The following is a 14,179-nucleotide window of genomic DNA, read 5'->3' as shown; positions in this document are numbered from 1 at the left end:
GTAAGCTGCTGTTGTCATGACAGCCGAACCCAATTCAAATTTAGAATCAGCCACACAAGGTCAAGACAGAAGCAGGTACTCTGCACGGCCCTGCTCCTGACCAGAGGGAAGGTAGGGATGGGCAGAGAGCACGCTCCTCCAAGAGAGTTAATATTTACTAAAAAGCAAACAAACAAACAGAACGCAAGCATAATAAAACCCTTTCAGAAATCAAGACGATGATTAGAATAAAAAAAATCTCGACACACAGTGTTGCATAGCTTGAATGTTTTTATATTGATCAAACTTTTTCAGTAGCGTTGCTGACAGGTCAGAATGAAAAACATCCCGAATTTACAGAAAAAAAAAAAATTGCTCATTAAGATACTTTTCAAAACTACATAACACCGATCTTTTCATTGCTGCAAACAGAATGTGGGTTACAAAGATGGCGGACAGTCAGCCATCAGACTCCTCAGAGGCAGGCTGAGGTCAGTCTTTGCCATCTTTACGATTCTGATCTCAGCGCAGAAGGGCAAGAACTGGACAGTGGCAATCCTTGTCTTGGCATTCAACCCCGCCAAGGTTAGGGACAATCTCTTGGGGACAAGTCATGGAAATGTGACACATTTCTCTCCAGGAGTTATATGGCTTTGATTTAGGGCTAATTTCCATTCTCTGCAATACAGACTCCCAGAATGGTAAACGTTGAAAGAACCAAAGAACTCATTTAGTGCAGCCCAAATTCCTCTTTTTTACACATAAGGAAATTGAGGCCCGAGTCACCCAAGTCACCCAAGTCTAGGTCTAGATGCGAATGAGCCTTCCCTATTGAGGCCACCTCTTTGTTGCCTCTGAAGGATGAAAAGGGCTGTTGATTTCACTCAAATGATAATTTCTTTTTCTTTCTTTCTTTCTTTCTTTCTTTCTTTCTTTCTTTCTTTCTTTCGCACTCAAATGGTAATTTCTGAGGAACAACAACAACAAAAATATCAGGTAGCAACACAAAAGAAACAGCATCTACACTAATCTAAATAAAAGTATTTTTAGTGTTAACTATCTGGAATTAAAATTAAAAACTTAATCAAAAACATTTTTAAATATAAATTACTGTGGTAGGAATTATGGACCAGCACATGTTGGTGATATAACACCCCCCATCCTGACCTCCCCTAGCCAAATCAAGTTCAATCTCCCCCCCCCCCCCCCCCCGCCCCACTCCCGCCGGAAGTCAAAACACCAAGTGTAGGTGCTATAGAGTGACACGGGAGGGATGTCCCATCCTAAGTCAGCACATGAGTGGATCTGATCAGATCTTCCAGAGAACAAAACACAAATGTAAAATGTCCTCTCTGTTCACATCCAGCCAAATTTCCTAGGCAAAATATTTCCCATGATTTTGATGCTTCCCACTTAGGACCAAAAAAGGCTTCAGTGTAATTGTTTAAATATGTAAAGTATTGCAGCAGGAATGCTGAGGTACAGAATTTAATTGGTTGTATCTATAGTACTTTTTACTCGTATATTTTGCCCCTTTAGATAATTCTCTTGTCCTGTTCTTCCCCAGTATTTCATAAATTCTGTTCCGAGTAACATCTGCTGGGTCTGAACTTCTGGCCTGCACGGTGGCAGAAAAAGACTAGTTGCAACCTCTGGTAAACTTTTTTGAAATTTATGTACAGTAATGACAGCCTTCCTGCAACTATATTAAATAATTTGCTTAAAAGAAGTAAAACACAACTCTCCAAACACATTTAGACTCCTCAAGCTTCTTGCACACAGGGGGATGATGCATTTGTATCAAATGGCAATGATTTGCTAAACATCCTGATGGCATTTAAATTTAGCTCAGCTTTCCACCTTCCTCTCTTTTTTGGGACTTAACTGGTAGAATTTTTTCTGAGTCCAGATTGAAAGAAGGCACTGGTATGAGGATATTCCTTTGTGCTTTTGTTCTCAGCCCAAGAAACGTTCTCTTAGAAAAATCCATACAATTCCACTTCTATTTCATGGGTTTTTCGGGCTAATCACTGGTAAGTTAACTCTTCCAAGTAATGCATCTGCAGCAGTGTCAGATGGATTCCAGCTGATGAAAACTCACGCTGATAGCGTTTTATTCAATCCTCATATTCAACCCATAGCCTCAGCATTATTTCTCCTATTTTACAGGACGCTGTAATTACAGGAAATAGAGGAAAGGGAGGTAGCACTCGTAAGTGAGCAGGCCAAGAGCTAGTTGTTGATGAGTGGGACCGGGAACCAAATCTCCAACTGCATAATTCCAACCTCTCCTGATTCATTCTGCTGGCTTAGCATGAATCTGACAAGGATCGGGCTTAGGTGGTCTCCTGTTTCACAGTAGCGGGTGATGGCACCGTGTGACGCCTCCCTCCCACCCCTGCCGTTCGGCAGTAAAATATTGGTGGGGGAAAGAGGGAAGTATGCAATTAAATATGCTAAGTCTGGAGATAAAGAACCTTTAGAAACCCGGCTCCCATCATATGGGTCTTTATCCCTCTCGCATCCAGGAAACTACTCAATTGGTCCAGAGTTTGTTAAACATCAAAATGGCTTCACTTCTGTGCACTATGATATGAAAGCATCCTTTTTCTGTAAATCCCATTAAGAAACTGGCTTAGCTTCCTTGTCCTTCAGGGTACATAAAAACTGCTATTTAAAAATACCACATTAAAATTTTTACGTAATTTATTTTCCTTAAATAATAATTTGCTACAATCCTGTCACAAATTTTTTAAAAATTTAACACAGTATGAACAAAGGCAGAATTCTTTAGGACAATCAAAATCAGGGTGAACTTAGAATAAATTAACATCAAATTGTGTTTATATTCAGATAGCCTGATCCTCTCCTTTGAAATGAAATGGAGACCATTGTAACTGAGGGTGAATGCACACATTTGTTCTTCTATACAGAGACTCATTCTTTATATAAACTCAACTGTAATTTGAATCAAGTTAGGAGTCCTGAGAAACACTTACCATGGGCGCGCACACACACACATCCACACACATCCACGGACAACCCTCTAGAAGCTGGGTTTCCCATGGTTCCATGACTAGATCTTTCCTCAGCAGGGCCAACGATTCTGAACATTTAGATGATATCCCATCTCCCCTCAGGAAAATCGTAATGTTTCAAGTGTAACATAGCTTGAAGTAGCAGCAATCCATGTAGTAGATTCAGTAGTCGATAATTCCAGTCTCGGGTTCTGCATGTACAGCAAGAGGCAAGCAGAGGCGAAGAGCACTTCCTCCTAAAACTAACGCACGGACGACAGGATGCAGCGGGAGTCCTCATGCTCAGAGTCTCCACTGAAAACTCAACCGAAGCTGCATGACTAATCCGGTCCAGGCACCGCGTGAGCACCTGAATAGGGTCAGTAATGCAGGGAGGAAGCGGGGCATCTTAGACAGGATTCTCAGAAACATGAATATGGGACGTGGCAGGGAGATGGGACAGAGGAAGGGAGGCCAGAAAAGGTACTGCCCGCTCCTTCAGCCTGAAATCCCACCACCCTGCCATTTAGTACATTCATCAGGGTTTCCTTAGCAGGGGGCAGGTGAATGCTAACGGTTCCAGCTCCGTCTAGAAGGACAGAAAGCTCAGCCCTTAGAGTCCGATAAACATATACACACAAAACATCCAAGCAACTCTAAATAGCCACACCATCTTGTTTCTGGGCGGTCAAGAGCATTGCTGGCGTCCCCTCTCAATTGCCCAAGGATGGTTTACAGGAACACAGTGATGTCTAGGGAGGAAGGCAATAGGACAGGCCCCAAACTGAGATCCGCATTTGCTTACTTCTCTCTGAGGAATAACGGGCCTAACTGACGCTGCAACCGCATGCATATCTACACGGTTCCTATGTACACGATACCTCTTCTATAGAACTTTAAAGTGCCTGGGTTCAAATGTGCTCATTCCTTCCCCACAGCCTACAAATTCCTCTTGCTGCTTCCAAAGAGAAGGTCTGTCCTTAAGGAGGATGCCCCTGGGAAAGAGGAATGAACATTTCACAGTTGTCTTAACTGGGATCCAGCATTTGGACTAAGCCTTCTTCATAAACACGAAGAATCGCTTCACATACAAACTTGTACTGGCTCTGGAAGAGAAAAGAAAGGTGTCAGTCCAGCCACGGTTCCATAAACTCTGCCTCCTACCACATCTCTGCGTACTCTTTTACGTTGCTCATAAATACTCTCTGACCTCCAGCTCCGGGCCAGGCCAGACCCTGTGCTACGTGCCAGGGAAACACCGTGAAGGCACACCCGTGAAGCCATGATTCCTACGTGAGGGCTGGGGGCTGCTCCCAGAGAGCGGTGGGGAGAGTGTCATGGAAACCACAGCAGAGGGAGGGGCCGGTGGTCTGGAGGAGCCAGGGAAGGGGTGAAGTCACTGCGGGGTGGCCATTCTACAGTACACTCAAGTGTGGAGACTCTGATGGCCCATTCTGAGTGGCACTGTCGGGCTCGGAGCCCCTGCCTGGAACACCTGGGCACGGACGGAGAGGCTGCACTGGTGGCTGGGACCTGGTTGTGCAGGGTAAGGTAAAGGAGTCTGGATTTTGTCTTAAAAAAAAAAAGGAGAGCCACTAAAGCTGCTCTGTGGGATACAGTCCTTTATATTAAGAAACGCCCGAGAAACTCATTTAGTGAAGTGTGCAGGGTGAAAGAAAGCATTGAGACTGTGCTTCTTCACCAGCTAGGCAAATCTACCAAGAAGATGCACTGTCAAAATTTTTAACCGGCAATGAGGTCTTCCATACCACGCAGCGGGGCAAAGAATAATATTCTTAATAACCCGGTTTTCTCCCTCTTAATTGTATTTCCTGAGTCTAATATAAAACAAGAGGTCCCGATCATTAGAGAAATCTCATAAACTCTGTCCCTGAGCCTTTGGGGACACGGAGCTGGCTGCATGGTAGACTTCCCACTCTTTTCTTTGCTTACGCCGCCTCATACATCTGGGGGGGTTTTGCCTTAGAGGCCACTCCTCCAGAAAGCCTTCCTTGACTTTTCAAAGTCAGCTTTGATGGTCTTCCAGCGAGTTCTTACCCTTGGACTTCCCCCATTACTGCTGAGATTTATAACTAATTCAGTCTTCCTACTACATACAAGTTTGGGTCTCTTCGGTGTGTGCAATTATCTAAATGAATGTGGGATGGTCCCCATTTTGCAGATGGGGAAATGGAGGCTTGGAGAGAAGCTAAGTGATTATCTAAGGTCACCCAATATGTGGAGGGGCCTGAATCATGCTCATTTTTCTACATCACCCGCCCGGCCCCTCTTGTGGTTCTAGGGAAAAACCACAGGATTCCTCTTGAGGACACTTGCAGTGCCACTTACCCAGACGTGGCAGACATGGGAGATAGCCCAAGAGGAGAGAGTAGGGCCATGTGAAACGTCCACTGAGCCAAAAGGCTCACCTGTACACGGACAGGTGGAGTAAAACCCTCAGGTGACTCTGTTTGCTTCTGAGGGACAAATGATGGGCCAGCGGCTTGACCATGTAGAATGCAACCTGGGCTGCTCCCTGGCCACGTGCCTGGCTGGAAACACAGCACAGACGCAGTGAAAGGGATGGACAGTGAGAGACAGAGGTCAGATGGGGTGGGCTTTGGAGTCGCTCAGCCCCTGACAAGTTTTGTGACCTTGGGCAAGCACTGCAGTGCCCTTGAGCCTTGGTCTCTTAACCTGCAAAGCCCTTCACACAGGCCTGGCCCAGGGCAAGTGCTCAGAAAGCGTGGGCCATCATTATGACTTTTATCAATGGATTTCTACTCACTGATGTCTGCACCATCATGGCACGCTGGTCTCGCATTTTCCGGACGATGTCCAGTGGGTAAACGGGCAGGTTTCTCTCAGTTAGGCACATGGCTGTTTCCATGGTGACCAACACGCCAGTACGACCTATGCCAGCACTGGGGGGACAGAAGCAGAGACCTGGGATTTGCTCAGGCAGTATTTCTGCACGGCCCAGCTTAATGCCTAGCCAGTTCCCACGTTTACTCAGACAGAGCTCTCCTCCCCTGACCTTCGGGAATACAAAACACACATTCAGGCTGTGCTCTCCAACAGGCTGAAAAGGCCTCTCCTCATATATTCTGAGGCCGGGGCTTAAACACCGATGAAAAGAAACCCACCTTTAAGGGCTGCACCCTCCTCTTGTTCACATCTATTGTGAAGGTCAGCAACTCAAGGACACAGGGAGAGCGGAGGGGGGGAGTGGGCTTCTTCAGTTCTACAATCAGAGGTTTATGCTTTCATAAAATTCCCAATCTTTTGAAACAGCAAAGAAGAAATGAGCAAAGCCTTCTCGTAAAAGCATAGAGTCTCATGGGATTTAGGGTGATCTCTGCCAAGTTTCCTCAGGTCTTTCCCTACGGAATATGTGTATTTAAAAACCAAACCAAAGTAAACCTGGAAGCCACAGTACCTGCAGTGAACTAACACCGGTTCACCATCCACTCTCAGGGACCTCACGTAGTTTACAAATTCCAGAAAGTCCGAGGAGTCATCAGGAACGCCGTGGTCAGGCCACGCGACATACTGGAGATGTGTCACAGTGTGCTCTTCCCCGGTCTGTGGAAGATGCAGGGTGGCCTCAGTGAGCCAAGCCAGCAAGTGGGCAGCTTGAGTCTGGCCCCAGCCTCAGCTCAGCGGTCCTGTCTCCTGATGCCCTTTCGCCCGCTGCGCGCAGCCCTGCGGTGGCCCCTGGAAACTCCTGCTCCCCCCTCCAGGACACAGCTCGGGCCACCCTGTCAGGACTGCTTCCTTCTGTCCACTGAGATTTCTTCCCACTCGCTCCTATGGTACTTGCCATCAGGGCCACACTCACTGGCTTTTTCTTTTTTCAAGAGGGTAAAATACATGTAACACGAAGTTTACCATTTTAACCATTAAGTGTATATAGTTCAGTGGCATTAAGTACATTCCCAGGGTTGTGCAACGATCACTGCTATTACCCAGATTTTTTCATCTTCCCAAGTGGAAACTCTGTACCCATGAAGCACTAACTCTTCATTCCCTCCGCCCCCAGCCAATCACCCCACCTCTTTCTGTCTGATTGTGACTAGCCCAGGGACTCTATACAGCCACATAATACTTTCCTCTTGTGACTGGCTTACTTGACCTAGTATAAGGTCTTTCAAGGTTCAGCACTGCTATAACATGCATCAGAATTTCCCTCCTTTTAAAAGCTGAATAGCGCTCCACTCTGTAAATATACCACATCTTGTCTATCCATTTATCCGTCCCGGGGCACTTGGGCGTTCTCACTGCTGTCTAGTGTGAACAGTGGTGCTGTGAACAAGGGCGCTGGTTCTTTCACAAGCGTTTACCCAAATGCTCACCGGGAGTGAACGGAGAACAGAGCTGGAAGCACTGCCCTGTGCAGGCCCCCAGCGGATCTGGTCTAGCACCTGCCTTGAAGCTGCACCCTCCCCCGGACCACTCACTGAAGGGACACCGCTCACCTCGGTGTTGGTGACCAGCATTTCTCGGAACACATAAGCGATGGTGCAGTCCTCTGACTGACAGCGGATGTGAAAGTTGCCGTGTTCCATGACGTCGGGAGGATCAGGCCAGTACTGGTGACATTTGGTCTGCAAGAAAACCCCTGGGTGTGAGCTAACCTCCGCTGTGGGGGTGGTGCACATGAGCCGTTACCTGGATGGACAGGTGGGCATCTGACCGGAGCCCTCTCACTCACACCAGGTACTCTGAGAGCTGCAAAGCCAATGTGCTCTGGGTCTGTTCCCTGTTCCCAGAGGAGCGTCCCCTCCTCTCCTGGAGAATAGGGTGGAGGTCAGCCTGCAAGGGCCGAGGCCACAGCTCTCAAGCCAGCCTGGAGCTGGAGCCTGGAGGAGGAGTACAGAGCTCACCCTCTTCGTCACCAGGGTCCACTTGCTGGAAGAACAGGAGAGGCCTCAGACACAGTGCCTTGACCTAGGAGCGGCCTCTCCCTCTCATCCTTTCCCATTCCCCATCAAGCCCACTCCAGGCGCTCAGGCCCCTTCTCTGCTCTTCACACCACTCCCCTTCCACCTCACCCTCCTTTCACCATCCCTCACCTACCCACATGAGTAGAAGGAAGGCCTCATGGCACAGAGGTTAAGAGCACACAGGTGGAAGTCAGAACTCCACTGGACTCATTTTATCTTCTGTTAGCCACATGACTTTGAACCTGCTACCCAACCTCTCGGATTTGCAGTCTTTGCCTGACAGACAGGGACAGCACCTGCCTCCCAGACGGTGACAGAGGTCGGAGGGAATGGTGGGCAGTGCCAGGCTCACCATGGGGGCTCAGGTTACCATTGTGGTTATGGGGGCCCCACATCAACATGAAGAAGGGTGATCAGAGATTCCACAAAAATCCCAGGGAAAGAAGTTCCCAAACCGAGATGAACATCCCTTTACATTTGAGCAGTGTCCCCTAAGCCCTCAGATGACTCATGGAGCTGACATGACACACTCCTGGATGGCAGATGAGGAACCCTGGCCCCCGTGGGGTAAGCGACCTGCCCAAGGTCTCAGGGCTGCTGCAGCTTCCCTACAGGCTCAACGTCTCCCTTTTAATCCTCCCTTCCAAACCCTGAAGCCGTCTTAGCTCTTGCCTCTGGCTTCAAAGCAAAATTCAGGGCCATGCTATCCATCCCATCATAGTTCCATCAAATTCTGACTCACTCAATTTTTTTTTTTCCTCCAAGCCTAGAGTTGCAACATCTTACATAAAAATTATATTTGTGTACAGCTAAAAGGGGCTATAAACCAACAGATGCACGTAATTTGTCTGGAACAGCTTTTCTATTCTTATTTTCAAACGTCACATGGAGTATTTGAAATTAAAGTATGCTGTTGGGAAGCTGGAGTTAAGAATTTACTTGTAAACCTTAAATGTGGGTATTTTGGCTAGTGGCCATTTCCCAACTTCCATAGACATGAAGGGGCCCCTGTCCCCAGAAGCCGAGGCAGAGTCGATACCCACTGGCCTATACCTGCCTCATCCTCACCAGGTGTTGGGGAACATCATCAAAAAGACGTGACCACACTGGCCGGTGAGCTGGACCTGGGCACTCAGAGGCTCCACACGCCCTCCCCTGTCCTTGGAATGTGGGGTCTGCTTGCCTTTCCTGCTCCCAGGGGCTGCTCCAAGGACACAGCCTTACGATAGTAACATGGGGTTGAAAACACCTACATTGTATACATAACTGAGCCCACTTAGGGTCTCTTTATAAACTTTTTTTTAAGTTTATTTATTTTGAGAGAGACAGAGAGAACGAGTGGGGGGAGGGACAGAGAGAGAGGGAGGGAGAATCCCACGCAGGCTCTGTACTGTCAGCACAGAGCCCGATGTGGGCTTGAACCCACTAACTATGAGATCATGGCCTGAGCCGAAACCAAGAATTGGACGCTTAATTGACTGAGCCACCCAGGTGCCCCTCTTTATAAACTGTTAAGATTTAGTGGAAAGGTGCAGGGAACCATTTGTTTTGTGGTTATGACAAGCCTCGTAAGTTCCCTTTGCTTATTTTAAATGCCACCTATGGGGCACCTGGGTGGCTCAGTTGGTTGAGCATCCGACTTCGGCTCAGGTCATGATCTCATGGTCTGTGAGTTCGAGCCCCGCATCGGGCTCTGTGCTGTCAGTTCAGAGCCTGGAGCCTGCTTCAGATTCTGTGTCTCCCTCTCTCTCTGCCCCTCCCCTGCTCATGCTCTGTCTCTCTCTCTGTCAAAAATAAATAAACATTAAAAAAATTAAAATAAAATAAAATGCCACCTAATCTCAGTTGGTTAAGCGTCCGACTCTTGGTTTCAGCTCAGGTCATGATCTCATGGTTCATGAGTTTGAGCCTGCTTGGGATTCTCTCTTCCCCTCTCTTTCTGCCCCTCCCCTGCTATGTTCTCTCTCTCAAAATCAATAAACTTAACAACAACAACAACAACAAAAAGCCACCCCGAACTGCCACCTACCAACCTAGAGTAGCCTGTGTCTTCCTTTAGTCTCTCCCGGTCCCCTGCATATGGGGGCCGGCTTCATATTATACCTGGGTAGCCTGCCTGGGCAGGCTGCAGACCCACACAGGGTGTCAATTTCTGCTACAGACTCTCAAGCATCCTACTCACAGGACAACGGATGGGAAATGTCTCTGAAGTGATCAGCCCATATAAGGCAGAGCTACAAACACCTGTTTCCAGAGATTCCCAGCGAATTCACCAGAACTGGACATTCTACTTCTTGATCAAATTTGGATTTTAGGTCTATTTGGATCTCAAAGCACTAAGGGTGTAGTAGAAAGAGCAAGGGGTCTGTGGAAACCCTGAGTTTCAATCCTGGTTAATAATGCGCTCCACTAACCAAGTGTGTGATCCTGGGCAAGTTACTAGACTTCCTTCAGTCTCTGTTTCCACATTGATGCTGGCTATGGGGGGGAGGATGCTAACGCCTACTATCTACTGAACAGTGTGTGCCTAGTTCTCAATGGTACTTTTTATGGACATTAGCTTGACCTCAAAAAACCCTATGAGGTAGATACTATTAGTGTCTCTGTTTCGCATACGAGTAAACTGAGGCTTTGGGGGTGAATCAACTGGTATGAGATCATCCATATCAGAAGTGGCACATACACAGGGAGAAGCTGTGGGTGGTGGTGAGGACCAGATAAGGATCCTCAAGATAAAGGGCTCAGGTCAGCTGAGAGTTTGTAACAGGAGAGGGAGGAAACATGTAGCCTGGATTTCAGAAGAACAGGTTTCTAACAATTGATAAACAAGAGGGGTAAGTCCCCAGGGCCAGAGATAGTGAAGGGACTGCTGACTCAGGACAAGGGGCCTGCTGGGCTGGGCTTAGTCAGGAAGACAGGCTGGGAAACAGAGAAGCCCCCTGGGCCACAGGGAGACCTCAGAGGAGCTCAGGTGCAGAGTAGATGAATAAGAGGGGGGTGGGTGGAACGCAATCAGGACAGAGCAGGAGGGGCAGGACCTGTAAGAACAGCCAGAGGAAGTAAGGCCTATCGGAAGGAAGAAAGGGCCCTTCTTTCCGAGCTGGAACAAATAGGACAAGGGAAGAAGGGGCTCCTGTCCAGAGCAGATCATCTGTCGCTAACCATGCCTGTTGCGGCTCACTAATGACCTCAGAGCGGGAAAGGGCAGAGTCAACTTTACAGCAGAAAGAGAAGCCCAATCCAGGTGAGGAGACCACGCCCCATGGCCCTGAAAGACCTTACGACCCAGCAGAATGGCACCTCCACGAATATTTTGAGAGAACCTGGAGCATTCAAGCACCCAGAAGTCACAGAATAGGCAGACAAACATAGCTCAGTTTTCAAATGGGGGGACTGGCAGATTGTGGAGACGGGGAGGCAATAAAGTTGACATTAGTCATCTACAAAATAGCAGAAATGGCCCAGAACAGGGCCTACAGTGTGGAGTGTGGTGGTGGAATCAGAGGATTAAATAACAGAACTGCATGGCGGTAAAGCAAACTTTGCCACGGATGGTCTCAACTTGGGTTGAGGATGGCTTCAACATCACTCCCCTAATACTTTAACTCTCTTTTTATGAGAGAGAGAGAAAGAGTGTGTGTGTGCACATATTTGCAAGTGCCAGCTTTGGGTTCTGAGCCTAGAAGGCAAGAGTATTTACTTAGAACTTAATAACACAAGTCTGACATTATTTTTAGATCCCTAAAGAGCCAAGTGCATAGAGGAGAGGGGTAACTTATTCTGTGTCTTCCAGGTGGGAGAAACAGGTGGGGTGGAGGTTCAAGGCCATGTGGATTTCAGCTAGTTGTAAGGAGTAATTTTTTAAAAATCAGGGCTGAACACTAACAAGATGGACCTTGGAGGTGCTTTTGCAGAAGTGGGGAGCCCTCTGCCTGGGAGACACACACACAAGTCCTTTGCAATCCCTGGGGCTGTCTCTGCAGAATTAGTAGGAATTCTTATTTTGCTGTTTCAGGTTGAGTGTAGACTGTTCTCAAACATACTATTCATTCCAATCCTGTGTATTCTGATTTTCGGTGTGGATCAATTTGGTATTCTGAACCATGTACCAAGGAGAGAGGCCTGGGAGGAAGCAGCACACAGATCATTCAAAGCAGGTGGCTCAAAGTTAATTTATATCTGATTTTGGAATGGGTTTCTGAATAAATGTTTCATAATGAAGATATCTCAATGTATGCACAAGTTAGAGAATGTATAATACAGGTACCCCTTGCACAGTGACTACTGTTATATAACCAGTGATCTGTTCCTATGGAAAATGCATGCCCTGCTAAAGCACAGTGTGGTGCCCATCACTCTCCTAATCAAGCCCTTCTTTCTTCTTTTTGCATCGGCTTTTGCTGCAACGCAAACAGAGGCTGACAGAAGTTGTAATGCCTCCCACTTGTTATGGCCACTGTGAGCCTAGCACCCACACTGCTCTTTGCAGGACCAGCCCTTGTCCTGGGTGGGTGAGGCTGCAGTCAACACACGGGTTCTGGGGCAGGGGAGGTGAGGCAAAGGAGACTGCCTTCTGGCTAATTATAATGGATCTGAGCCAGGAGTGGGAGGGGCTGTGTGAGCTCAGAGAAAGGCCAGGGAATGGACAGGAGTGCTGAGCTCCCCGACACTGGAGGTGACTATCAGTAAGTCTCTAAAGGAGATTTATGGGTCATGTAGGGGCTGGACCAAGTGATATTTAAGACCCTTTCCAGGTCTGAGACTCATGTTGCATAGAGCACGGCGTGACACGCCCACGTTTGAATCAGAAATCAAGCCACTTACCCGCCCTCGCTCTGTGAGAGTCGTCAACATGACAATGAGTGATAACTTCTGATCCCAGACGACTTGCCAAAATTGTGCACAGGTATGTGGCAGGGGCCCCTGAGCGGCGATGTACTTGTTCACAAGGTTAGCAGCAGGAATTTCCATCTGGCAAGAGATTGTTAAGACATTAGAATCTGTCACTGCCACAAGGTGGCCACGGAACTGGATCTTACACTCTTCTAGTTGGTAACGGACATCACACCAGAATATTCTGTCAATGTACAGCCAATAAGAAAAATCAAAGAAAAAGCCATTTTTAAAAATCCTTGAAAGATACTTGACAATAATACTAGCATTAACTACTTAAGATAAAGCTATGTGACACTCAGTAGGCAATAATCAGAAATGTACCTACAAGATAGCAGAAGAGTTTGGATGATCTTTACTGCTATATCGAAATTGGCCATCTGCATTTTCAGCCATTCATACCAGTCTTCATGCCCAAATCTTTCCCCACACAGGGCTTTCTATCAAAATCTACTTGCTTTTCTTTGAAGCATAGACCATACAGCCTTATACCACCACTATGCTGCACTTTGCTTTCTGTAGGGTTCCAATGCCCGTGTCATCGAGTTGATCAATCCTTCCCCCCACCCAGCTTTATTGAAGTGTAACTGACAAATAAAAATTGCATATTATTTAAGGTATACAACATGATGGTTTGATGTATGCATATATTGTGAAATGATCACCACAATCAAGTTAATGATCACATCCATCACCTCACACAGTTATTTGAGTTGATTAATGTTAAACATCAAAATGTTTTCAACTGTCCTCAGTATCCCTCCTCCCATCCTGCTCTGCTTTTACTTCTTCCCTCTGAACAGAGTCATTTCTATGAAAAAAGTCAGAACCTGCTGAACTTTCAAGTGACACTGTGATTCATTCATTCTTAGGTGGGGTACACAGAGGCACTCAATTCATGGTTTGGTTGATGTTTGGGTTAATGGCTTCTTCAACCCTGGTCTCAGTTCCCCAATTTCCCTGTAAAGACACCAGATTACGTGATCCTGCTGACCTCACCAAATCTGATGCTCTGCTTTCAAGGCGTCAGGAATGTTGAAGTGAGGGTCAATGAATTCCACAGGTGTTTTGGGATAAATGGAATCACTGATAACACCCATCTTTATTAGGGTAGTTCTTGATATTTTGCTATAACGTGAGAACTTGAGAAATCATCTGTTCATGTAGGTCAAGGGTTGGCAAACTTTGGCCTGAGGGCCAAATCTGACTGTCACTTTGCAAGCTAAGAGTGTTTTAAAAATATTTTTACGTGGTTGCATTTTAAATGGTTATATAACTACTTAAGTAATAGCCTCCATTTTCCCTCAGCTTGCAAAGACTGAAATATTATCTGGTCCTCTACAG

The 14,179-nt window shown here is 46.9% G+C and overlaps 1 protein-coding gene across 8 annotated transcripts in view; it reads right to left on the bottom strand.

The window, feature by feature from the left end:
• Window positions 1–252: 252 nt before the first annotated feature.
• The window catches only part of PTPN3 (protein tyrosine phosphatase non-receptor type 3), a 148,292-nt gene continuing 134,365 nt past the window's right edge, over window positions 253–14,179 (bottom strand). For all 8 annotated transcript variants that reach the window (XM_027034793.2, XM_027034794.2, XM_053204819.1 and 5 more), the window contains 5 exons: window positions 12,767–12,913; window positions 7,475–7,603; window positions 6,436–6,581; window positions 5,785–5,920; window positions 253–4,102 (listed from right to left, as the gene is read on the bottom strand). In XM_027034793.2, coding sequence (XP_026890594.1) covers window positions 4,025–4,102; window positions 5,785–5,920; window positions 6,436–6,581; window positions 7,475–7,603; window positions 12,767–12,913 — 636 coding nt within the window. In that variant the 3' untranslated portion in view covers window positions 253–4,024. The remainder of the gene's footprint in view (window positions 4,103–5,784; window positions 5,921–6,435; window positions 6,582–7,474; window positions 7,604–12,766; window positions 12,914–14,179) is intronic.

The sequence above is a fragment of the Acinonyx jubatus genome, chromosome D4 (assembly GCF_027475565.1).
Source record: "Acinonyx jubatus isolate Ajub_Pintada_27869175 chromosome D4, VMU_Ajub_asm_v1.0, whole genome shotgun sequence".
NCBI lineage: Eukaryota > Metazoa > Chordata > Mammalia > Carnivora > Felidae > Acinonyx > Acinonyx jubatus.
Note: the sequence above shows the minus strand (reverse complement) of the source record. Positions and strands in the feature narration are given on the sequence as shown.